Source organism: Dermacentor andersoni, chromosome 1 (assembly GCF_023375885.2).
Source record: "Dermacentor andersoni chromosome 1, qqDerAnde1_hic_scaffold, whole genome shotgun sequence".
In the NCBI taxonomy this organism is placed as follows: domain Eukaryota; kingdom Metazoa; phylum Arthropoda; class Arachnida; order Ixodida; family Ixodidae; genus Dermacentor; species Dermacentor andersoni.
The window spans coordinates 113,298,401-113,325,145 of NC_092814.1; the positions used below are offsets into that span (position 1 = coordinate 113,298,401).

Below are 26,745 nucleotides of genomic sequence, written 5' to 3' on the forward strand. Positions count from 1 at the left end.
CTGGCATACTCTCAGCCCATACACAACATCTCAGTGTTGGGCTTCAGTGCTTTAAAGAGTTTATTATGGTTTGGATGAAAGACATCTGCATCTCGGCATCAGCCAACACTTTGTTTTTTGAGCTCAAGCTCCTTCAAAGAGGCGACGGCACGCTTCCTTTCCCGTTAATTCCTCAGTGCGTCGGTCCTTTCTGTTCTCATCCTCCTTCTGCCACGCTTTCACCTCATGGATCATTTGATGCATCCTCTTGGTCAGTTGTACAGTCAACGTCCTATTATTTGGACTACCTAGGCACCGCGAAAACATTCGAAAAATCGGGCAGCCGCAAAAAAATGAATGCATGTCTTTAACTGCCCTTAAGGGTTGAAATCGCCACAGGCATGGCCGAAAAAGCTCTTAAGGCGTGTCAGTACACTTATTAGGCATATCGGTGCTCGTACTGTGACAGGAGACGGGGGTGCGCGCGTGTAAATTAAGGAATACATACCGTGTCCCGTGACAATTGCCCCTTCCTACGCTTGTTATGCTTCAGCGCCTAACACTGCTGTACTGAGGTGAAGCTGACTTTTGGAGACTGGCATTACGCAACGCGCTGTGCTCTGCGAGCTTCGAAGCCAATCGCGAGGATTACAAAGGCGGAGTCGGTGCAATTGCTGACAGCGACGAACTATTTCAATGAAAACACGGCACCGTACGGCAAGAAGCTTAAGAGGAAGCTTTAGCTCGGGTGCTCCTATCTAAATACATGTAAAAGGAGAATTCGTTTTTCTCGGCAACCACTGCACCGAATTTGACGGGGTTTGCTGCATTTAAAAGAAAAGCTTAAAATCTAGTGACTGTTGGTTTCGAATTTCCGATTTAGGTCGTCAAATTTTTATAAAAATTTGGCAAATATCGCAAATTTTCAGAAAACGAAACTATCAAGTTTACAACTCCGTAACTCAGCAAGAAAAAATGATATCACAATTCTGTGAACTGTACCTGATAGCACATCTAAAGCGGACAAAATTGATATGTTACACATGAACCTCAAAAAATGGAGTAATGTGTAATTACAACTTTTGCAGAACCTTCGTAAACAACGTAACAAAATCACGTAAGATGTAAACTGACGTATCAAATTTGTCCGCTTTGAATGGTCTAATGGATGCCGTTTACAGAATCGCGATATCTGTTCTTGATGCAGAGCTATTAGCTTGTAAACTTCGTGCTTCTATTTTTTTCAAACGTCTGAATTTTTGAAAATCTTTTAAAGAAAATTCAAGCCCTAAATCAAAATTCCGCTTCCAACAGTCACTAGAATTTAACTTTCTCTCTCGAATGCAACAAATTTCATTAAAATTGGTCCAGGGGTTATCTCAGAAAAACGTTTTTGCGTTTTTACATGTATTTGAATAGGCCGCGTCGGAGTTGGGCCCGAGCTAAAGCTTCCTCTTAATAGCAAACGTAGAAGCAGCTAGGCCTAACGTTGCCGCGGTGGTGGCTACGGCTGCAGTGGATTTGCGTGCAGGAGTGCCGGTTCGAGGCGGCGATATAATCAAAATGGCGGCGGTGGTGGCTTTGATTAATGTCATTTCAGACCTACAGTCAGGGCAATATACATGACTATATGGAGTACGTGGTGGTGCCGCAAAGCCGTACGAATTATCGGGCATGTCTGAAAAATCGGGCGTCTGGAAAATTGGTCGTTAACTACTCTGGCAATACGTGGTGCCAATGACAAGGCGTCAATGACGATTCGTTGCGATTCCTCTGTTACTGGAGCCAGCATTAACACCACTTTTGTTCCCTTTCAATAAAGTTACAGCTAATTTTCCCTGATAGAAGCCCAAATTCCCTGAGTTTTCCCCGAGTATTTCCAGACTATTCAAATTCCCTGAGAATTCCCGAAAACCAACTTTTATTTGACAAACCTGTGCCCACAAATACAGACTCTACTCAAAGCACGATAGCGGTGAACACAGTTGGCAATCGTCAAAAATCTTATCAATGGGTCAAGCATGTCGGCTTTTATACATGTCATCGAATGTTACAGAGTAATCGCTGGTGCCCGCATCTCTTCCAGAAAGCTCTACATAATTCGCATCGCGCATACATGCAATAAGATTATGCAAGGTTCGGCGACCACAGACAGGGGATAGAACCATCGACAACATTCGAGAAACTTCCGATACATGCAGGCACATCCTGCGCTGAGCGATAGCATTTATTAGACAGTGAAATGCGGTCACCCAATAAACCAGTACACATGTCAATACCCCACTCTTAAAAAGCATTGTCCCGATGCTACAAACAAACACGAAAGCGAAAACAAAACCATGCATAATAAAGAAAAAGCAATAACAAAATAACAAAGAGACTAAGCCTTCAGGGGGCATAGAAAGGCTTAAGGTGCACGGATGACTTCAGGTCGTGCGCGGCACTGCAGTAATTGCGAAATGCCGTCGGGTACGACGTCATAGTCCAGTGTGCCAACGTGTCGGATGATCTTGTAGGGTCCGAAATAGCGGCGTAACAGTTTCTCGCCAAGTCCTCATCGGCGTAACACAGTCCAGACACAAACACAGTAGCCAGGGTCGTATTTCATGTATCGTCATCGAAGATTGTAGTGTCAGCTGTTGGTCCTCTTCGGTGCGCTGGAGATAGGTGGCGACGTTGAGATTCTCTTCGTAGGTGATGTGCAGCAGCATGGCGTCGAGAGTTGTCGTCGGGCTCCTGCCGTAAACTAGCTTGAACGGCGTGATCTTGAATTGCTACTTGCACTGCAGTGTTGTAAGCGAAGGTTACATATGCCAGGACGACATCCCACATCTTGTGTTCCGACGTCGACGCACATTGCCAATATGTTGGCGAGCGTCTTGTTTAGCCTCTCCGTAGGAACATTCGTCTGCGGGTGGTAGGCAGTTGTCCTCCTGTGGCTTGTCTGGCTGTATTGCAGTATGGCTTGCGTGAGCACAGCTGTAAAAGCAGTTCCTCGGTCAGTGATGAGCAGTGCCGAGGCACCATGTCGTAGCAGGATGTTCTCGACGAAAAATTTTCCTACTTCAGCTGCACTACCTTTTCGCAGGGCTTTTGTTTCGGGGTAGCAGGTAAATTAGTTGGTGGCCACGACGATCCACTTGTTTCCAAATGTTGACGTCGGAAAGGGTCCCAACAAATTCATCTTGATCTGCTGAAACGATCGGCAAGGAGACTCGATCAGCTGTAGTAAACCCACTGGCCTTGTCGGTTGTGTCTTGCGTCGCTGGCAGCCACGACATGTTCCGACGTAGCAGGCGACATCAACGGACAGGCGTGGCCAACAGTAGTTGTCTTGTATTCTTTCAGGCATACGGGAAAACCCAAGATCCCTGGCTGTCTGATCATCGTGCAGGGCATGTAAGACTTCTGGCCGAAGTCCTGCTGGCACAACGAGAAAGTAGTTTGCGCGGATTTTTATGAGTTCCTTTTTATGAGGACGTCATTCCATAAGCAGAACGACGACAGTTCACGCTGAAATGCCCTAGGGACAATGTCGATCTTACCTTCCAAGTACTCCACAAGGCTTCAAAACTCCGCCTCTACTCGTTGCTGCTCGGCAAAGTTGTCTACAGCAACTGTTCCCAGGAAGGCGTCGTCGTCCAGTTCACCTTGCGGTGGCAGGTACATAGGGGCGCGCGACAGGCAGACGGGGTCAGAGTGCTTCCTCCAGGACCTTTAAACCACGGTGATATAGAATTTTTAGAGTCTGAGACTCCATAGTGCTAGGCAACCTGAAGCATCCTTTAGGTTTCGCAGCCAACACAAGGTGTGGTGATCGCTTAGCACTTTGAAGTGCCTGCCGTATATATAAGGCCGAAATTTCTCCGTAGCCCAAATGATTGCAAGGCACTCTTTCTGCACTGTAGAATAATTCACTTCCACTTTTGATAGTGACCGGCTAGCGTAAGCTATTATGCTTTCAACTCAGTCCTTCCTTTGAACTAGCACGGCACCAAGGCCAATGCTACTTGCTTCGGTGTGTATTTCTGTCTTGGCATCTTCGCCGAAGTGTGAAAGCACCGGCGGTGACTGCAGCCATCGTTTCAGCTCCTCAAATGCGTCTTCTTGCCCCAGTTCCCATTTAAAGTCGATGTTGGCTTTCATGAGACGAGTTAATGGTTCAGCAATGCTTGAGAAGTCTCTTACAAAGCACCTGCAATAAGCACACAGGCCAAGGAATCTGTGCACCGCCTTTTTGTCAATGGGCCACGGGAACTTAGCAATGGTGGCTGTCTTCTGCGGGTTGGGATGGACTCCAGACTTGCTGATGACGTGGCCTAGGAACAGAAGTTCCTCGTAAGCAAATGGCACTTTTCTGGCTTCAGGGTGAGTCCAGATGACATGATCACCTTACTACTGTCTGAAACCGCCTCAGGTGGTCTTCGAAATTCGTGGCAAAGACTACAACGGCATCGAAGTAGACGAGACAAGTCTGCCACTTCGGTCCTGCCAAGGCTTTGCGCAGAGCAAAGTCTGAATGGCCTCAACTTGAACTTGAAGAAGCCGTCTGGCAGGATAAAGGCGATCTTCTCTCGACCCCTTTCGTCGACTTCAATTTGCCAGTAACCATTCTTGAGATCCATAGACAAAAAGTACTCAGCATTGCAGAGTCAGTTTAATGCATCATCTATGCGTGGGAGGGGGTATACGTCCTTCGTTATTTTGTTCAAGTGGCGATAATTGATGCAGAAGCACAAAGTTCCATCCTTTTTCTTCACTAAGACCACAGGAGACGCCCACGAGCTTTTCGGCGGCTGGATGATGTCGTCGCGCAGCATTTCATTGACTTTTTGCCTTATAGCTTCTCTTGTTGACACTCGGTAAGAGCTCTGGCAGAGTTGTCAAGCGAATTCTTGGGTTATCATACGATACTTCGCAACTGGTATTTGCTGAATCCTTAATTATGTTGAAAATCACTCTTTGTATCGTCACAGAAGACTTTCGAGCTGTTGTTGGTTACTCATGGGAGGCTTGGACTTATGTTGGAGATTGATTCGGAAGCTATGGTCGTTGAGGTAGATGTGGCAGAATCCGAGAGGACAAACACATTGCTTGTTTCCCCAATTTCCTCGAGGTATACAATCGTCGCGCTCTTGTTCATGTGCTTGAACTCTTGGCTGAAATTTGTCAGCATGACTTTCGTTTTTCCTCCATGCAGTTGAGCGATCCCTCTTGCGTCAGAAATTTCACGGTCTAGCAGTAGACGCTGGTCACCCTCGATGACACCTTCTACGTCTGCAGGTGTTTCTGTGCAGACGGAAATGAAAATGCTGGAGTGAGGCAGGATGATGACCTGATCTTCGAGCACACTCAAGGCATGGCGACTACGAGAGCTCACCGGCAGTATCGCTTGTTCTTCGGATAGCATTACTGACTTCAGGTCGATGATTGCATCATGATGGTTCAGGAAGTCATGCCGATAATGCTGTCTCGTGAACACTTTTGGAGGATAACGAAGGTGGCAAGGTAGGTCCGATCACGAACAGTAATTCTTGTCGTGCAGATTCCAGTCGGCGTTATGAGGTGTCCTCGAGTGGTGTGAATTTGAGGGCCTTCCCATGCAGTCTTAACTTTCTTCAACTCGGCGGCAATGGGTCCACTCATGATGGAGTAGTTGGCTCCTATGTCCACTAAAGCCATGCCTACGTGGCTGTCGAGAAGCACGTCGAGGTCGGTGGTTATTTGTCGTGCGTTGCAGTTTGGTCTTGGCGTCGAATCACAGCTGCGTTGTGTTGACCTGTGGCTGGAACGTCACGTTGTCAGCTCTTTTCTCAACATATTCTTTGCTTCCAGGCTTCGTCGGGATGGCGGGGTCTCGTGGATATGTTGTCGAGATAGTCTTGTCGGCGTGGAGGACCTCCAGTTCAATGAACAGCAACGGCACTTCTATTGGTTGCTGCTTATAGTTTTTGGGATATGGGATATAGGCCTACAGACCGGCCCCGGGCTGGGCCAGTGTATGGTCGGCACTGCAGCGACAAGTCGTAGCCTGGTGATGGTAAACGGGACGGTCGTTGAGGGCTCCACTCAGTGGCTGCGACGTAGTCGGCGATCTCACGTGGTCATTCACCTTGCATTGCATGCAGTGTGTCGACGGTAAATCGTCAGTACATGTGGCCCACTTCTCCACAGTGATAGCAGAGCGGGCGGTGGTTGGGGGCGTGCTAAATGTGAGTCTTCTTTGGAATGCGCATGCGGTGGCTCGTTGGCGTGCTGGCTGTGGCGGTGGTGGACAACGGAACTGTGGTGTTACAGGGCGGCCCTGGTGCAGAGGGGAAACGTGACGGCGGGCTACGTCAGCATAGGTAATCGCTTCAGACAAGGTTTCTGGTGATTCCAGCTTCATTTCAGGAACTCCCAGTGACCGCTGGATTTCTTCTCGCATGACGTCAGCGATCGAGGCAATCTGAGGCTGCAACGTTGGAAAGATCCTCTGTAGCTCCTCGCGCACAATTGCTCGGATGGTCTCGCACATGTCGTTGGTACCAAGTGCTTGGACCTCGTACTTTGGCGTGACCACTTGGCGATCATATTGTCCCGTGCGCCTTTCCAGTGTCTTCTCAATAATCATGGCTTCAGATGAAAATTCCACGACAGACTTCGGGGGTTGCAAATTAGCCCGGTAAATAGGTCTTGTTTGACAGCCCTCATCAAGAAACTAACTTTCTTTTCTTCTGGCATATCAGGGTCTACAAGACAATACAGGCGGGTCATCTCTTCAATGAAGATGGCGACTTTTTCGTTGGGTAGCTGCATTCGAAGTTCTAGGACTTCAGCCTTTTCTCTTCGTACGACGCTGGTGAAGGCCTGCAGAAAGCTGCAGCAGTACAGTTCCCATGATGTTAAGTTTGACTCTAGATTCTCAAACCATGTCCGAGTGGAGTCATCCAACGAGAAATAAACATGGTGCAGCTTCTTCTAGCAGTTTCAATTGTTGAATGTCGCTAGTCTTTCATAGGGTCGCAAGTCAGGTTTCTGAGTCTTCAGTCAACGATCTACAGAAGGTCAGTGGCTCCTGAAGCTGTTGCAGCACGATGGCGGAAGCTGGGGCTGCCATTGGGGTTGTCAAGTTGACCACGATCTACTTAGTCATCACGGATAGAAGTCCATGCTCCAGAGGCAGGTTTTATAGCCTGTGGCTTACTCAACGGTCTGGGGCCAAGTCAGTGCAGTCTTCAGGTTGCAAGCCTGGATCGCAGCTTTACAGGGACGTCCAGTACATGAATGCACAAGCACCTCCACCACGTCATGTAGTAGTGACGGTAAAGAACACAATAGCAATACTTTGCATGACGAAACTAACTTTTATTGGGTGCACCTGTGCCCCCCAAAACAGGCTATACTCAAAGTACGATAGCGGCAAACACAGTTGGTGATCGTCGAAAATCTGATCAGTGGGTCAAGCGCATTGGCTTTTATACATGAGTCATTGAATGTCTCAGAGTAACCGTTGGTGCCCACATGTCTTCATGAAGGTTCTACACAATTCGCATTGCGCATGACACAGGGTTCCGTGACCACAGACAGCAGACAAAACCATCGATAACATTAGAGAAACTTCCGATACATGCAGGCACATCCTGAACTGAGCAATAACATTTGTTAGACGGTGAAACGTGGTCACCCGATTAAGAAGTACACGTGTCAATATACTGTGATATAGGCTTAGAAATCTCAGACCTTTTCGTTATGGCAATGAGCAGCAAAAAATATAGCCACAAAGCACTGTTTGCAAAAAAATCATCACTAAATAACACAAAATCGTAAAGATGAAGTGCAGCTTCTATATGCAGGCTTATTGTTTCTACTAGTGTATGAATTTATAAAACCAAAATTTTGGAGACGTAGCCAGGGGAGACAAATAATATGCACGAGGCCAACTTGCCGAAAGTCTTCTGATGAGTGACACCCGTCCATGGTTGTAGAACAATCACCAAGCTCCTTGACAGGTTCACATGGCACCTCAAAATTACTGGTGGCAATCAACTTCAAAAATATGTCCCTGCTTGACATTGTTGAAGAAGGTATCTGTAAGGTGCATAATGCATCATAAGTTTTCAGAGCTAAAAGAAAAAAAAAAGGGGGGGGGGCACGCAACGGCCGCAACTGGTACCAAGACAACCAAAAGTTAAAGACCTCCCACTTATGACAGCAAGGTTGGCAATCAGCTTGCAACTCAAATTCGGAACATAATAAAAATATAATCAGCTTGAAACGAATTGGTAATGCAATTCCACATTATGCATATAACACTGTATCAGAGTGAAGTCTGATATTTTTAAACTTTTGACTTCCCTCAACCTTCCCTCAACACCCCCACCCCCCAACAAAAAGCAAACTACCAAGACGTAATTATAAAATGGTCTTGATTCTACATCACTTATGAAAAAAACAAAATTGTATCTTCTAATATAAATTTTACGAATGTGTATCAGCCACTCTTAGAAATACAGCATGGTACATTCCTGCTGCCAGACTTTCAACATGTGAAAGTTAAGCTACAGAAAACTACCAACATGCTCACAGTTACACTGAACAAAGGTGATAAAACAAGGACTGCTTTCCAACTGTTACCAAAGGCTCCACCGTTTTCAGAAAATGTTGCTTTAACGAGTTAAGATCAACTTAAAGAGTTTTCATTTATCCTAGACCCATTTTATCAAGGCTTTTGCCACCAATTACACGATGATTAAAAGCCTGTTTTAACAGGTGACATGCAGATGTGTTTACACTTCAGAAAAAGTTCGATCAGTATTTGCTGCAAGGTAGCCCCAAATGCACATTCTATTGAAAACTTACATGAGTAAGTATTAAAAATTATAGGGCTTTACGTGCCAAAACCACGATCTGATTATGAGACACGCTGTAGTGGGGGACTCTGGAAATTTGGACCCCCTCGAGTTCTTTAATGTGCACCTAAATCTAACTACAAAGGTGTTTTCGCATTTTGCCCCCATCAAAATGTGGCCACCATGACTGGGATTTGATTGCACGACCTCGTACTTAGTAGCCCAACACCATAGCCACTAAAGCAACTGCAGTGGATATGAATGAGTGCTCAGCCTCCAGCCTCCATCATAATTCTTATGATGGAGGCCAATTACGTTTGCTTATGGGAGCTGACAAAGGGGAGCAGACAAAGGAGCACAGTAACACAGCCAAAATTTCACAGAACCAAAATATCAAAGGTGAACTTAATGAAATCAATACCCAAGGTTTTCCAGACATCAGCATCTTAGCAGCCATTTTGTAGCTCTGGAAATTGATGAACGGAAGTTCAAACACTTCTAGCCACAAAAAGCTAGTGAACCTTATTTCCATAGACCTCTTAAATCCACCATACTATAAACTCTTGCATTCATAAATAACTGCACTGTGTTCACTGATCACGCTTCCAGTGTGCCGTTGCAGGAATGCCATTATGATTGAGTCTTTCTCATATACTGCCTTGTATTATGTTATCAAATTTGTTATAGCATCATGTCACTAAACAAGTGCCATATTTTATTAATATAAATGTGATAATCAAAACTTATTTGTTGTCGAAAGCCCCTGACAGACATTAATGAAAATAAATGGATGCGTGACTGTATCAGTCTGCTAAATATGGAACCTACTATAACTAAAAATTATAATTTTCCCATTCTGTGGAGAAAGTTGGCTGAAACGTGAAGACTATGAATATCTACTTTAGGACACATTCACCTAAAGCTCATTCCTACACATCATAGGCAACACTCTACTTTAGGGCAGTTTGTCTTGTGCTTATTGGACAGCCCACGCGACCTGTATGGCATATATTCCTTTAGGTGTATTTGAAAAGGCAACTGATCTAAATGACATCAAACCACATGCCTTTTAAGCATACTGTACTGAACTTCCAGATTGGTAATGAAGCGTTAACAGGCATAGCAGGCTATTCACAGAATGTAATTCGGGGATCAAAGCGGCTTCACAAGCTTCATCCCCAGCTTGCACACAATGGCAGCCATCTGCCAAGATGGACTTTCAGGAATTGCTGCCATAGCAGAAGCATGGCAGACGAACCAGAGCTACTTTTCCACACCAACCTAGCTTCCCCCCTCCCATTTTCAAGTGACATGCACACATCACAGGGGCGCGCCCTGTTTGGCCTTCCATTGATCATCCCCTCACCCCCAAGCTATGAACCACTGAGCTTGCCGTGGCAGATGTTCCACAGGCCAGCTACAAGTTGGATGTGGAGGCCTTAGCTCACACTAGGTCAATAAGGGTTCGTACTCTTTTTTGTACCAGAGTTCATATGGAGGTTACAGTGGAAAAGGTCCTCTCCCTTCCAGTAGGCCTTGACAGCTGACCGAGTGGGTGAAAACGTCTGCTTACTTAGTAGCAGTTCTTACAGAGAAACCAACCAAGTACCCATTCCTTCCAAGCTGCAGCGAAATGCACCTGTCGGCGCAAGGGCAAGACAGCACAAGAGGGCCTGTCATCACTTATATGTGTGCCCTTGCACCGTTGTTTCCTTTCATTTAGTAAGGTCGTAAGGAACAAATTCAAGCAATAAGTCAATCTACAAATTGCTGGAGAAAATTTCCTAAGAGTTTGATTTTGTAGCAATGTTTTCCACTCGATTCTATACCACCCTTATCCACCATTCACCGCCAGCAGATCCCATTGATAACGCAGGCAGAGCGTCGCTTTGGCCACTGACGAAGCGCAAAAAAGAATAGCAACAGAAAAGGCATTGCTATATCGCAGCCTAGGTGTTTCCATAAGGCCAGGCTAACATAAGGGGGTATATTAGGCAAAAAGGACTTGTCAATGCTTCAACGTCCGCCTTTGCACTGGAGCTGCATATCTCTGTTCACTAGTGCATAGGTAGAGAATAGAGTCCAGCTGCCTATTCTGACAAAGCTGACCACAGCCACATGGTTGGCCTGCGATTTGTCATACATCTCTATCTCTGCCGTCTCTAGCAATGAAAGGTTTACGGTCCTAGATATGAACTGGACTGCTGACTGATCTCCCTCGGAAGTCAGTCAGCTTGTGTACTATAGGGGACATTTGATTTCCATTCAATACATGCCCAACCACTTGGCCGAAAAAGAGGCAATGATGTCTTCTGTAAAGTCGCTCAAGATGTTGCGCCCGAGGACTAACGGCATCCGTCTATGAGCGCAGTCTCGTAGTGTAGTAGGAAAGGCTGCCTAACGTGGCACAAGCCCTGCTGCTTCAGAATGTATTTCATGGGATTTGGCAGAGCTCTCTCCTGATGTTGAAAGCAGGCATGTATCTTGTCGAATGTCTCACTGAGGACTGGAACAACATACATATCCCAAGACAGGCAAGCTGGGAGCCCGCAAACAAGGTCTTGGAGTTATGGTGCAATCCACTCTGCTGGAAAGGCCAGTGGACGATGCCTAGTCATGTTGCAATGTCTAATTCCAAAGGCAGCACACGCATACATGAACACCTTTAATCCACTATATCAGCAAGGCAAAACGGATGAAGACCTCAAGTGAACTAGTCCCAGATTGTGCATTCCATTAACTGCTGAAGGAGGAATAGTGATGCCTGAAGTGATCTGTGATGGCAACTTGTGCAATTTCTGGCTTCTGGTGAAAGGACACATGACATCACACTGACTCGCAAATGGGCTGCACGAGTCCTGGGGAGGAGGGGTTACCCGAGGGTTTCATGCTTTGGCACACACAGAACAAGCCGGTGAAAAGCTTCTCTTCATGTCTGGTCAGGTAGCAGAGCGGCACAACTTTTGGAAAGTCTTAAGGCACTGCAAGTTCTGGAAATAGGTCGTAGGGGATAACTTTCTACGAGATTTGTAAGGAGCACTGTCAGATAAGATATAGTGGGGACTTCCCTGCACCTAGTTGGAGAGCCAATGAGCCCTGCCATAGTGCATTTTGTGTGCTGAAGAGTGAAGGCGCGTCACACCCTTTCCCAACAGTCTGTTATGCGAGTCTCGCACTAGCCTATCTTCTAAGCATATGAATTGGACTATCAGTTTGAAGAATACTGTTACAAAGAGCCAGAGAGAGAGAAAAAAAAACAACAGGCCTTTAGCCTATATTTGATTTACTAGTGTTTACCACTCATTTCTGCTTTTTAGGTTCGTTTTTATGCAGAGGAACTTTACATTTATGCATCGTCATCTATTATGCAATAATTTCAAACCAACAAAAACATGACCTCATGTCCTCAAATTAGCAAGTGATACTTCACAATGACACAAAGACTCAGAATCACAAGGACAGATGCACACACTATCATGTTTAATGACAAATGTCAGTTAGCACAACATACATGCTGCTGAACAAATAAATATAGCAACAACTGTAAAATGACCTTGCAATAATACAATTGACACTAATACAACACCACAGCTGTGGCTTAGTGGCAGAGCATCTGCCTCGTATGTGAGAGGTACCGAGTTCAAATGCTGGTGCTGCCGGAAACCCACCAGTTTTTTTTTTTTTCTAATGGTAGAGATGTCCCCTGGCCTGGTTCTAGGCTTCTTCTGGGGTTCACATATTGAAAGGGGGCCCAATATAGATTTAATGCGAGCCTATTCATTTCTCATTGGAATGTCCGACACACCAATCTTACTCGTGCAACTGCGAAAAGATGACAGAGCCCGTGTTTTTGTATCTCTATGACAACGAACGCGACATTCTTCAGAGGGTGTTAAACCGATTAGGTAACAGACCATTTTCAGAGACTAAGATTCTCGGACCACGGCCCCACGTGTCGCAGGCTTGCAAAGCAACTGGCCTCAGTGACCGATTATAGGCGTGAAGTTATGGACATCCCACATATTCCCATGAATATTACCTTCTTCCCTCACTCTCCTTTTTCTTCCCTTAAACCCTTTCACCTGTATAGGGTAGCAAATCGGACGTGTGTCTAGTTGACCTCCCTACCTTTCCATCCTCCCTTTTCCTCCTCCTCATGTGAGAGGCATGGTATCAGCACGTCTCGTGTCCAACCACAGATGGCCTTGTTAAAGAGCATCCGCCGCAGCTGTGAAACGCAAGTGCTGCTGCCGGGCACCTACCAGTAAAATAGGTACAAGCACGCTCCAGGCCTGGTGCTCGGCCATTATGGGACGTCAACGCATGAAAAGGGCTGTTTGTCGCCAACCCGAAAGCAACCCCAGCTCAACAGGTGCATTTGGGGCACCACATGGTAAATTTTCACCATGGGAGTAGCCCAAACCTCCTTTCCCAAGCTTGTGACCCCTGAGGAAACTAGTGCCAGGCCAGGGGATGCTTGTGCCCATTGCGGCGAGATTGGAATGCGCGACCTCCCAAAGCCAAGGCGGGCACTTTACTACTGGGCCACAACTGCGGTTACAACAACACATGCTTCCCATCAAGTTTTTTCTTTATAATAAAATTAAGGGATATTTATTTCAGGTGCAATGTGTACAGTGCTCAGCGATTGGAATACGATACTCGAACAGTATGGCAGTTGGTGATTCTTCCGCCACCGGTGAGTGTTGGGTTATGGCTGAGGGGGCCCAAATGCGTCATGATACATCAAAATGACTTGTTTTCATGTGACGCAAAAGTGCATCAGCATAATGTCCCCAGCATCTAATGGTGGCGCAAAAAAGTGCCGGCCACCATGCTGTCCGAGTATCGCATTTCAATCACTGAGCACTGTACATTATTAGAACGCACAATACTCTCACACATCATAAGGAAGCTTCTTATCAGCTGTGCTGAAAAAGGAAATACAGAAGTGACCCGTCAAGACCTGTTATAAATAATTTCTAAACTTCGAAACACTAGAAAAAGTGCTTCACAAATTATGCATAAACTATCTGCCATAGCAACGTTTTTAATGCCTTAAAGGGCCCCTCACCAGGTCTGGCCACTTTGAGCTGGCAAGCAGAGTACATGCAATGCGTGCTAACGATTGTGTCTGCTAAGTATTACATCTCTACACGCCATGGAAAGAGCTTACACTACAAACCAAATGCCGTTTGCCCTCCACATGGGCATCACACTCACAGCCCAATCACACAAGTGCAGCTATGTACATGGCAGTGCTGCGACGGCACCCACAGTGACACGCGACTTCAAGAATTATTCAAGGAAACATCAGTTATTTGTTTAACCTTGTTTTAATAGACAAAATAAAGTTTACAGAAATAATAAAACATACAAATTGAATATCTGCATGTTTTTGTTTTACTTCGTACATTAGCAAGTGAGATGTACTTCCATTCCATCTGCTTGTTCCCATGTCGTGCAGTCGCGTGCACAGAGAACGAAACTTGTCATTTTGTACTATGTTCCAGTGCGACAATCATGCCCTTTCATCCTCTCATGTCTGCCTCAGTGCTCATGATCGTAGCACTGACTTGTACTGCTAATCAGGTGTTCTCATGCAGAGCGCGCAAGATTGTCTGCCGCATGAAACGAGACCAACGCAAGAGCTCGCGCACGAGACTCACTGGAAATGCACCACTCAGAAAAAAAAAATAATAATAATAATAATAAGGCAGTGCCTGTGATGTATTCGTCACTTGATCCTCCAGCTCCGGTACGGGAGAACGCAAAGAAATTTCGCTTGCAGAACCTAGATGGGGCAAATGGAGAGTCTATGTTGGCGGTGACGCTCGCCTCCTGAAATCATGTGTTCGAGGCACTTTAAGTATTTCTATCTCTGCTATTAACTAATGTGAAAATTTCTTGTGGCACAACACTCCTTAAAGGGCATGTAATTTCCAGCGCATAACCAGAATTTTCTACGTGGCCTGATGAGCGGCCCGTTGAAGAGTTTTCTGGGGCCTGTAGTGCAATTACAATAATTTACTATGACAGTGCATCTGGCATTTATTAAAAGTGAATATTCGGCTACCATATTTACTCGCATTATGCTCGCAACCCGTCCCCCCCTCTTCCTATTGGCCATCAAAAATTAGAATTTTTTAATTCTCGAGTAATCACTGCACCCTCGAAAATTGCTGCAGCAACTGTAACTGCTTGTTCGGGTTGGTGATGATTGAGCCTAGCAGCCTAGCCAAGGTTTCTGCCATTCCTTTTTTCAAACCTTTTCTCATAGCATAATACAGCACGCAGGTGCTTTAAGATTCTCCTTATCCAGCAACGAAAAATGCAAACACATGCACAATTTCACTATGCAACCTGATAATGTAACTTGATGACTGAGAAATAGTGACATTTCGAAAACAGTTCAACAAATAAAGGGCCTTTGCAGTTCCTGCTTGTGTAGGACCAGTGCTCTTATTAAGTGTTGCTTGGCAGTAAAGTTTTGTTTGAGCTTACAATGGCTGGCCTGAACACTGATTTACCACCACTTAATTTTTTTTATTTAGCAGTTAGAACATTCTCTTTGAAAATTCCCCTCTGTGCATAATTATCGCACCCCCAACTTCAAGTTAATTTGGCAAAAAAAAGGTGACCATTATGCGACTAAACACGGTAAAAAGCTGGCCTAATTAGACACACTGACCTATTTTATTAGCTTCTGTGTTCTCTGTTGAGCACACACACACACAAAAAAAAAAGAAATGATCCTATAGGCATGCACCACTAGGGCCATATTCTCGATGGACTACTTGCAGCAACACTTTCACTTTTGTGTGACTTCATAGCCACAACGACATGTATCTGGAGCGACAAGCTTTCCACCTATATACTCAAACGTGCTACATGAAAATAATGCCAACAAATGTTTGGCATTTCTTTCGCAATGTCCACCTTCACTAGCCATGTGTGCTCTAGCAGTGGTGTTACCAAAGAAATCAAGAATATGGCCCCTGGTAGTACACAGACACACAGACAGAGGGTCACTTCAGGAGGCAAAATGTGTGTACGGCAGAATAGTTTTTCAGGCGAAATAGGTTGTGCACTGTATAATAGTAGAACCTCATCATAGAAAACAGATAAATCCAATTAGTGCTTATATCGAAGAGGTGTCAACTCACCAAGAGAACTGCATGTATCTTAAACTTCATATATTGCACTTATTCGAACATTACATGGATAAATCAAACTCCACAGCAACAGGCGGTGCATGTTTCAAAGATTGCTGGCATGCTTTTGTGCATTACACTGGCGGATTGCAATTGCATGGACAGTGCCTGCAAATCTTACTTGGGTTAAGGCACCGAGAGCAAAGCTCTGAACATAATGACATAGCCAATCTGTTGTTTGCGCCCATGCTATTTGCTGTTAGCAACAGTTTTTTTCCTTACATGGTAGTGCATGCTGCCATTGTGTTGTGTAACGGTGGCTGAAACAAAAATGCTGTACCAAACAGCAGGGCACTTGACAAAGCTTTTCTTGCCACTTTTATAAGAAAGTTGGTTTAATAAAAAACATCCGTAAAATTTTTTATTTTGGGCTCCCGATCATTCCGACATTTAGGTGCTGCACGCCAAGTCCGAATCATCAGTTGGTGACTGTACTTACATGAAAAAACAAGGTGCACTGAAGCAGCTTTTTGCACCTTAATAAATAACATGAATTAACTTTAATGTTCTAAGTAAGTTTTTGTTCAATCATGAGCTTCCGGACCATAAACCTTCATGCTTATTGGCTGGTTTCAGTTCCAATCTTATATACTGAATTTTGGCTACATCGAATTACTTTGCAATCACTGCACTATTAAATATAACAAACTTCAACTGTATAATTGCGATGTTGTCAGGGCCTTTAAAAACCAGGAAAATGTTAAACTTGAGCATTTAAATCAAATTGAATATTGTCACAAAACAACCAAAACAAAGGAAAGACCAAAACTGTAATTCAAGCACACTGAAACTTATTTATTGCAAAAGAGAAAGGATGTAGAAGAGCAGACAAGCATAGTCCAAATACTTTAAAATTTGTAATGCAGTTCATGAGCAGAGGAAAGTATACTACGTTTCATACATAGCAGGCAATGCTGGGGAAGCTAAGAAACTAGTGCGGTCATAGAAGTCTGACTCTGCACGTTTTGCAGTGCAGTTGTTTTTGAGCTGCGACACTTTCTACGGTGTAACTACATACCTCGTGTAGTATTACAACTACAACTTGTGGACACAAGTTTACGCCAAAAGAGGCATTTTTTGTGAACCTTTGTGCTTCCAATACATAGCGCACTACGTTTTTGTTCATGAGCACAAGTGATTCGCTTTGGCCATTGATCTCAGAAAGATATCCCTCCACTCATTTAGCGGTAAATAGGCTCAGATCTCAAATGCATTTCATGTAGTAAATAAGACGTATTTTGCAACATAAAAAGTATGAGCAACCAGTGACAATTGGCAACAATTAATACACATTTAGGGCACAATGAGATTCATAATACTTTTTTCACATAAAAGTGCTTCCAGGGTGGCGATTACCACTTATGATACAATGATGATAATGGGAAGATTGCCATAGTGAGGGCCAGTCACCAACATCACTTGTACCAGCAGTTTTATGCACATTAGCACAGGACAGTAATAATAATGCAACAAAACAACAGAAAATAACTACATAGATGCATGTGGAAAGCACAGATTGTCATATACCATAATTGAAAATGATAGCAAAATTTCACATAGAAATGTCACCTCGTAGATAGCAAACTTCTACAACATGCATCACAGCTGTAACGGTAACATAATGGGTATCACACTGCCCAAGTAAAATAAGGAACTTAGCAAAAACTAAGGTGATAAAACTGCAGACAACCAGAACACATGACTTATGTCCATGCTTCCTTACAGCATAATGTCACCTGCAGCAAGGACTCTTATATGGAAGGCGATTCGGAGTAATGGCCAAGTATTTCTGGCTGAGTTGGAGGGTATATGAAAGGGACTGTATACCGTATTTCAAGAACCTCCTATATTGTAACACAATACAAAACCTACCCTTTGAAGTGTCTAAACGTGCAGTAGTTTCTTTGAAAGGCAAGTAGAAAATTTCAAAACAATTTTTCTATCTGCCTAGTCTGTTAAAACTGTGTACAGATGCCTGCAACGCTAATTACTGGACAGTATGTCAATGCTACACTAGTAAAAATGAGAGAATATAAGTAAGTGCACAGGGTTTCCGCAGGAATGGCTACTTCACGTTAAACACTGAAATTAAGATCCTAATAGCTTCTTTAGCCCCTGATCTGTTGCACAAGTCATTAGTCTTTCTTTGTCACCTATGATGCAATGCATTTCCTGAAGGCCAAACCGTTTGTGTGACAATCTAGCAGGCACATTGAAATAATACCTACACGGGGTTGTGAAGATGCCAGCATACCTTAAAGGGACACTAAAGAGAAAAATGATTTCTTCTGCATCAGTAAATTACCTCTCTAGGACACCAACAACACAACTCTTACTATGATAAGACGCTTGGTAAGCCAGAAAAAGCGCAAGAACGAAAGACGGGTGGCGACGCCTCCTTGAAGTTCCCGCACCTAGTCTCTGTGACATCATGAATTCTGATGGCATCTTCTACGGCCTACTTAGTTATATAGCAGTACAGATTCACTACATTGTGTTCTAAAGGAACCAAATATTAAGCATGGCAAGTTTCAGGAACTTTTACTCAGCCAACGCAGCCCAAATGCGAAAACATACTTTGGAATCCCCGACGTCACACTGACGTACCGGCGTCAGGGTTTCGGCGCGAAATTCAAATACTGATACTTCGACCTCCATTTCCTCATCTAATATTTGAACTATTATTTTGAAATGACTGCCTACAGTGTTCTCAAACAATGCTTTATTAGCCTAAACTGATTTGTTGTTTCGCTTTAGTGTCCCTTTAACTGCACCATGCATATTTGACACCTTGAGTATGACAGCAACACTTGCACCACTCCCATACCACTAGTTGCACTGATGCATGCCAACATGTCAAGAGTGCACACTTTAACTATGGATGCACCACTCCGTTTGTTTGCATGAAGGCAGTGGCACTTTTCTACACAAGCTAACTTGAAATAAGAAATTACTTTATGATGCAAAGAAAAGTTAGCAGAAGCCCATAAAATACAATTTTAAGCAATGCAGCAATGTATCTACGCAATATAACTCTCCCTGTATGGGTTTTAGGTGGTGTGACAGTACAAAGTTTGGTGTACACTGTTTCACTAACAAGAGTTGCCACATGTACTTTTTGCACCAGCTTTCAGGACCAAAATAAAAATGTATTTCCTTGTTTGTGGAATTACAGCATGCTTGTTTTTCTCAATGTGACACATAATTTTATTATTCCCGCCACAATCCAAAGGCATGTTCTAAGTGGTAGACAGTCCTTTTGCAGATGTCACAATACAGCTACTACTTGCATGACTGTTTGATCAAATGCTACAAGTACCAAAAGCAAACATTCAGGACTATCAAATAACAAAATTTTGGATGCACTCATACAACTTGTGTTAGAAATCTTATTCACACACACTTAGTGAAATAAATTAAGGACACAAAATGACAAGCATGTACAGTATCTACACAATACAAAGAAACACAACTATGCTAATCAAGCACATGCGTAAGTTCAAAGCCTTATGCAGCCAATCACTGTCCTTACAGGTTATTACCTAGCAATCCTACACCATGCACTGTGCAGTTTTTGTAGCTTCTGCTACAAGAAGAAAAAGAAAAAAAATATCTGCAGACAAAGCAGCTGAAGCACACAAGACAACACACTTTTCACGAAGCAGAAAACCTGCTAGAAACACACCAGGCAACTCTAGTTACCTCCTCTAACCAATGTTACATTATTTAAAATCCCCTTAAGCAATATGAAACAACACCATCAAAGACAAAAGATGTGGTTCCAGAGAAATACAAAGAATGACTACGTATGTCCAATAGCTTCCACAATATTTGTCTTTGAAAAGCATTGACCGTATCAAAGGAGCATCAAAAACCATTGATCACTCATGAATGCTTTCTTGTTGAGCGATAAAGAGTTAAAGGCACTAACTCCTTGCAATGCTGGCAATTGGAAACGTCATAGACAGTGGCCCCTAAATATTCAACATACTGCCATAGATATGTGACTGTAAGAACTAGTGGCACTGCGTTGGCATAAGAAGGTCATTGTTTGAAGTGCACCAACATTCAATAAACATCAGCCTGCTAAAGGAGCAGCATTATACTCTTGATTAAACTTTTGCAAGAAATTGCAAAATGAACAAAGGGCAGGACCTGAGATAATCAAGTTGTATTCTTCTTTCTAATATATCTGTATGCAGCAGAACACCATTGTTTGAATTTAGACCCACTGTTTGTGCAGCAAGTACCAACGCTTTTGCGTCATTCCGACGTCATGGCAAACCCATACACAAAAACATGCACAAATCAGGCAAATTCACCAAGATGTCAATGTTACAAGTAAAAAGGAGAATCTTGCTCCACCTATTGATACATTTCTTCAAATATGCATTTCAAATTACAGTCAGCCACAATGCTTATCTTGCCACAAGTGCCTAGCTAACTAATATTTGCATATTTATGTGCTTCAGGTACCTGTGTTGAAAGATGCACTAAGCATGCTGAATAACTTCCGACACACCTTTTTGGTAGTATTTTTGTAAATTTTGAAGAAAATATGCCGTATAAACACCACCTTCAGGGCCATTTAATTAAATGTTGTAAGCCTTCCAGACACTATTTACACAATTGACGCAGTGCGTGCAAGTGCCACATAGGAAATCTACTTCTAAAGTATTTATTAAACAGCAGCACGGATGCATAATTTCCTGTCTGCACAGATGCCATACTGTCAGTCTGAAACAAAGTAAGATGCCAGTAGACATCTTTTGCAGTTTTGTATAATGCCATTCATACTAATGCAGCGGTTTGCAGGGCTGCAGCTGAACTACATAAGCCAGTGACTGAACTACAGATTCTATATTACATGCACCAATTATAAAAATGGGTGCAGAGATATGTTTTCACCAATTTAAATGTTTCCATACAATGCAGATGTTAGCACACATAATAAATATGTCAGATTACAAACACATCTTAAGGATACATGTCCAAATCGTCCCCATTTGTACTGCTAGGTCCCAGGTAAAATTTATAGCGGAAATATACTTCTATAAAGCCATAACTGCCAGCACTAAGTTCCATATAAATCCCAACTCACCTGGTTACTGCTGCTACCAGGACATGATACCGAACTTCCAGCAAACACATCTTTCTTTAGTGCCTGAAAGTTGAGAGGAAGCTCTGATGATTAAACAAGTTCTTTTGCACAACTTACATTCCACTCCAAGTTGCACAAATTTCCTACCACTGTTCCTGTAGTTGCATCAGGCTTGGGAGAATTTGTCAGACTGTGACCTTGAGATTTAGATAGGCAGCCTTGCAATGGTGGCACATACAGTGAACGTCCTTTCTTTTCCAAGAGGTCTTTCAGCTGACTAGCTTTGGTCACCACTTGAGAAGCGTAGTTATCACCTATATGTGATGTGGGTCTAGGCTGGCTGCTGCCACTTGGCATGTAGGGACATTGCTGTGCGAGGCTATTTTGCTGCGAGCTTAGTGACTGTGATGACAGCGAATCAGTGTGTTTGCCTGGTGTGTGGCTTGATGCCAGTTTTGCGAATAGTGCATGCCCACGCCCTAAAGAACGGTATGCTGATAGATCAGGTATGCCTGCAAGAGGGCTTAGGCCTTTCACATCAGCTGCACAGACTTCAGAAGCCACTGATTCATTAGTAAATGCTGCTTCATTCGACACTGCACATTTTTCAGTAAGCGTATCTGGTGCATACAACTTGGCATTGAAACTTGAATCAGCATCTCTTGGCAGAGACATCCGATTTTGTTCGAAAGGTGAACTAGTACTTGATGGACTGGATGACAAACAGAGCAACCGAGCACGACCACGAGCTTTAGTTTCCCCAAATTGGCTGCCGCCAGATAAAGATGGTGGTACAACTGGCTCAGAAGTCTTGCAGGATGGTTCCAGCTTCGATCTGACACTGACAAGGCGTGGCATTGGAGGTACTGATGACAATGAGCCTGGGCTGTCAGGAGAACAGAATGTTTCACCCTCCCTGAAAACTCCAGGTGGAGTGCCGACCAGAGTAGGGGTATAAGATGCATCATCATCGCTGTCCTCACTTGAACTCGGCATGACAGTGCATAGTTCTTGAGCCTCCACATATGCTTTGTCCCTGGCATTAGACTCATGGGATGAGCTGTCACCCCTAAGTTCCCTGTGCTTTAGCATTAAGGCAAGGCCTCGGCCAAGACCAGGCAATGTGGGAGGTGTGTCTGTGCCTGATGAGGATGTGTCAATGGAAAGGGTGGTTGATGACCACTGTGCTGGAGAGCTTGCACCACTAACAGAAAGGGACCCTGGTGGAGACACTTCTGCTGCACATACTTCCACAGGAATGTGTGCTATACTGTTTGAAGAAGTGTCATAGACACTGTCGAGGACATCTTTCAAAGCTGCAGAAGCACTCTTGCTCAGGATGTCTCGCCACAAGCTGGCATTTTCCGAAATGCCTTCATTTTGTGATCCCTCTGCTGATTGTTGATCAATTTTGTCAGGTCTGCCATTATCCAAAATGACATCTAAAAGAAAAGTAAAGAAAAAAAATTAGCACAAGAAGTGCACACAAAAGAAAAAAAAAACAATTATATATTATTTTCCAATATATAAAGAGAAAACCAACTGCTTATAAGGTATTGAATAGCATTCATATGTAAATACATAAATTTCGTTAAACAACATTAAAAAATATTGAAGAAAAAAACGCAGACTGCAAAACTGCAAAGCACCGTGAGTAAACAGTCATGTACAAACAACAAAGTAAATATGATATGTATAACCCGAAAACTACGTTTGCATTAGCAGTTCCAGAAAAACATGCCGCACTACTTTTACTGGTGGCCTCTTTTGGAACAAAGGTGCATCAGAGCCCATATTCACTCCTTATGCATTCTTTTGCTGTTTAGTGTAGATTACTCACGGCACACAAGAATGCATGCTGCCTAAGTAGCAGCAAAGCATTTTTAATGCTAGCATTATTCCCCCAAGGAAGAAAGGCGGCAGACAAACATGCTGCAGTCTTAGATGTGACGACATCTTAAAGGAATACAAAACATGTGATCATGTCTAAGTTGCGTTTCTGTGCCATCTTTGTGCACTATGGCTGCCCCACAACTGTATGCAACTATTAAACATGATGGAGACATGTGAATACAGGCCTACAACCCTAGCACACAAAGTTGCAAAGCCATCAAATAATGCTATGGCAATGACACTTTGCAAGGCATCTTCTGCAACCACCAATGAAACAATATGGCAAAAGGCACAATGAGCGTATGTATCTCCTGTGGCTGTACCCAAAATGTAGAAATTCAGTTCATTCAATTTGCCTGCCCTGCGCTTGTGAACTGCAAATCAGTGCCAGTTCCATGCTGGTGCACAACCAATCTAACAGTTCTTGCATGGGCCCTGCACTGCCTCACTCCCAAGTACAAAACGTGCTATGAAATCCTTCTGCACTAAGCCAGCACTGGGTGTGATGAATGGTGACATGCAGACGACACCACATTGCACTGGTGAAACGAATAGCGAGGTAGAGCACGTCATGACCTAATTCAGGAAGTGGAGGCAAATGGAATGAAATAGAACTTCACGTGTCCCCACACATAATGTACGAAAACACCTCGCAGCATTTTCCATGCACACTGAAGACTAAGCTGCAGAAACAAACCTTGTGTACTGAGAAGTATTAAAGTGAAAGCTAATAAACAAACCTTGGTAATTCAGAATGCAGTGGGCATGACCTCACTAAACCTGCACAGAATTCTGCAGACCTGCAGGCTTCATTGCAAGCTGGTTATGCAAAGGATAATCCAGCCACTGTGATACCTCATGCCCTTATGGCAACAAAGTTGAAGTGGTAATTGATCGACTCCGCTTACACCAATTTTACATAACATTTCCTCACCTTTTCTATTACTTCACTCACTCCCTATGGCCTCCCTTTTGGCCCCGCCCATCCTGTGTACGTTTTTTTTTTATCGTCCTTGTTTTTTCGCGCTGGCCTATTATGTGTTCTATGGAAATTTTCTTCATTCACTCACCTCATTTTCCTCAATGGCACTGTCGGCATTTGTTGCTTGCCAAGAGACCCCATTTTCATCGGCACATTTAGATTTTGGAGACTTAAGCGAATAGTACATAGTGCCAGAAGCAAATCGAACACTGTTGTTGCTCGTTACAATGGACCGTTCAATCCAAAATTAGGACTGCAGTGTGTTGTCAAATAAGGAAATTCCACATACCGTATATACTCATGCAATGGCCACACCCAGAACTTTTTACAAAAAATCCTCCAAAATATATTTAAAAATGTCCAGAGTATAAGCAACACCCATTACTTTTGAGAAGGTTGGCAGTGTTACCTATTGTGTGGTGAAAGAAATCTGAAGCATTTTTTGTTTTACTCGGCAGCAAAACAAAGCAGTCGTGCAAAGTTTTCAGCACCTCTAGGCAGCAAAAGCAGAGCCTCCGAGATTTAGCTGCTACCTCCGAGACACTGCCTTCGCTAGCCTGTGGGGCATCACCATTTATTCGAGCCGGCAGGTGACGCACTACGGGAATAGCCAGAGATAGCTACGAAATAGCCAAAAATAGCCAGAGCCAGTACGAGCAAGTACTGTAGTTCAAGAAAGGCTAGTGCGACCGAAAATATTTACGAAAAAAAAAGATGTCTTTGTCACTGTGTAATGGCCGCACCCCCAATTGCACCCTCACGTGCCAAATCTCGGAAAGAAACCTGCAGCCATCACACGAGTAAATACGGTATATCGTAGTCTAGTGTTTAAATATCGGAGTGCAAAGCCCACTGGAAATAATTGAAAAATAAAATAAAAATGGATTTACAAAGTAATTATACACACTAATGGCACATTTGGTAAATTGCTGTCCACTGTTTTTCCAAAACTGGCTACGAAACACTGCCAGTTTCCCTGCAAAACGGCAAAATTTTCCTTTTGCAAAAGAAAGGGGTTCCAGTTAGTATAACTGTACTGTTTTGGCCAGTTCGCCGCCATGCTGGCCAACCCAAGCACATCACCGCTGCTAACACGAACACTGCAATGAGACTTGAGGTGCGTTAGCACCCTCGCCTCAACCGTAGTTCTGTCCCAATATCAATGCACATGCACAACCCATGCATGAAGAATTAAATTTAGAATGTCTTCAGATATGCATGGCATGTTTGGCTGCAAAAGCAACAAAGCAAACTTGACACACTAGCATGCTCCATTAAAAAAAATTATATTCTGGGGTTTGTGTGCGCCAAACCACGATGTGATTATGAGGCACATCATATAAGGGGAGCTCCGGTTAATTTTTATCACCTGGTTTCTTTTTTTAACATGCACCCAATGCATGGCACAAGGGCATTTTTTGCATTTCACCACATTCAAATGTGGCCGCTGGCTGTGCCCTTGGGCTTAGCAGTACAACGCAGTTCCATGGCCACTACACCACCATGGCAGGTCACTCTCTGCTCAAACAGCTCTGCCAGAATAAGGGCAGCGCTCTGGCTTCCACTGCTGGCCATGAGCATTGTGTGCACACACATTATTGTTTCTGCTGAGCAGCTATGTCCACACCTCCCTGTGGTGCGTACAGTTGAACGCCTTTGCAATGAGCACCTCTAAAGCAAAATGAACTGCATAACGAAGGATTAACCATGTCCCAGCTGAGTTCCTATCTTTCATGTGTATCGTGATCGCCACTACAACAAAGACCACTACAACAAATTTGTCTGTACAACGAAGGAATTTAGGCACCCTTGACAGCTGATTTGTTGCTTTACAAAGAACTCCCCATAATAGTGGCGCTAGTGCCCTCCACAGACCTCACTGCGAGGAGCTCTGCACTAGCGCTAATGGCAGTGCTAGCAGAGCACTTCACGAGTGTGCCGATGTCAAAAGTAGCCCTGCACTGTTCCAGGAATCGCTCAACTCGTACGCTGCTTATCACATATCAGTGGGTGCAATGGCTGATGATGACATGAGCATGTAATCGTAACTGATGAGCAATTATGTCTTCATAGACACCTAGGTATGAAAGGACTCGAATGCCAACGCAGGCAACAGCAATACAGATCCTGTAAACGAATGAAGAATTTTGATGACATGAGAGGCGATAGCGGCATTTGATGTCAAACCTGCCAATTATTTTTTCCACACAAAAACGAAGGTCGACAAAATACACTGCCGTCTGTGTCTAACCTTCCATGACAAGGACAACTACTGTCAAACCTCTAGTGTCAATGAGAGCTGCAACACGACGCAAGTTCAAATTGGAGCCCCCATCAGGCCACCGCAGCACTGCATGCGAGACTGCTGTGCCTCGCAGACTGAATATCGCAAAAGGCAGCCTACCTTCGATTTTGTGCTAACTGATGCCATAAGAAATAAAGCATTCTTAAAACAATGCATTTTGCAATCAATGGCAGTTGTTTTTGAAGTGCCATAAGCTAAGGCTTCGAAGCAAAGTGGATTAGACCTAGCAGCACCCTTGGAACTTGTTCAGCATTGAGTCAACAAGTGAGCCGTTTGTGTGGTGATCCTGAAAACTCTCCATTAGCCAGCAGAGCATACATGCGGCACAAGGTTCACAGTACCTATGCTACATAGCAGACTGCAGCCATAGGATCTACCTGCCACTGTAGTGCTTATATGCAGCATTTGCTTTGTGCTTGAGAGCGTGCTTGCACTCATAT

At 43.9% G+C, this 26,745-nt stretch overlaps 1 protein-coding gene across 4 annotated transcripts in view; it reads right to left on the minus strand.

Moving 5' to 3' along the window:
* LOC126543311 (putative ATP-dependent RNA helicase TDRD12) overlaps positions 1–26,745 on the minus strand; it is a 236,418-nt gene that overhangs the window by 154,861 nt on the left and 54,812 nt on the right. For all 4 annotated transcript variants that reach the window (XM_055061914.2, XM_055061916.2, XM_055061915.2 and 1 more), the window contains exons 9-11: positions 21,273–22,567; positions 21,126–21,188; positions 7,907–8,049 (exon numbers count right to left, since the gene is read on the minus strand). In XM_055061914.2, the coding sequence (XP_054917889.1) occupies positions 7,907–8,049; positions 21,126–21,188; positions 21,273–22,567 (1,501 nt within the window). The remainder of the gene's footprint in view (positions 1–7,906; positions 8,050–21,125; positions 21,189–21,272; positions 22,568–26,745) is intronic.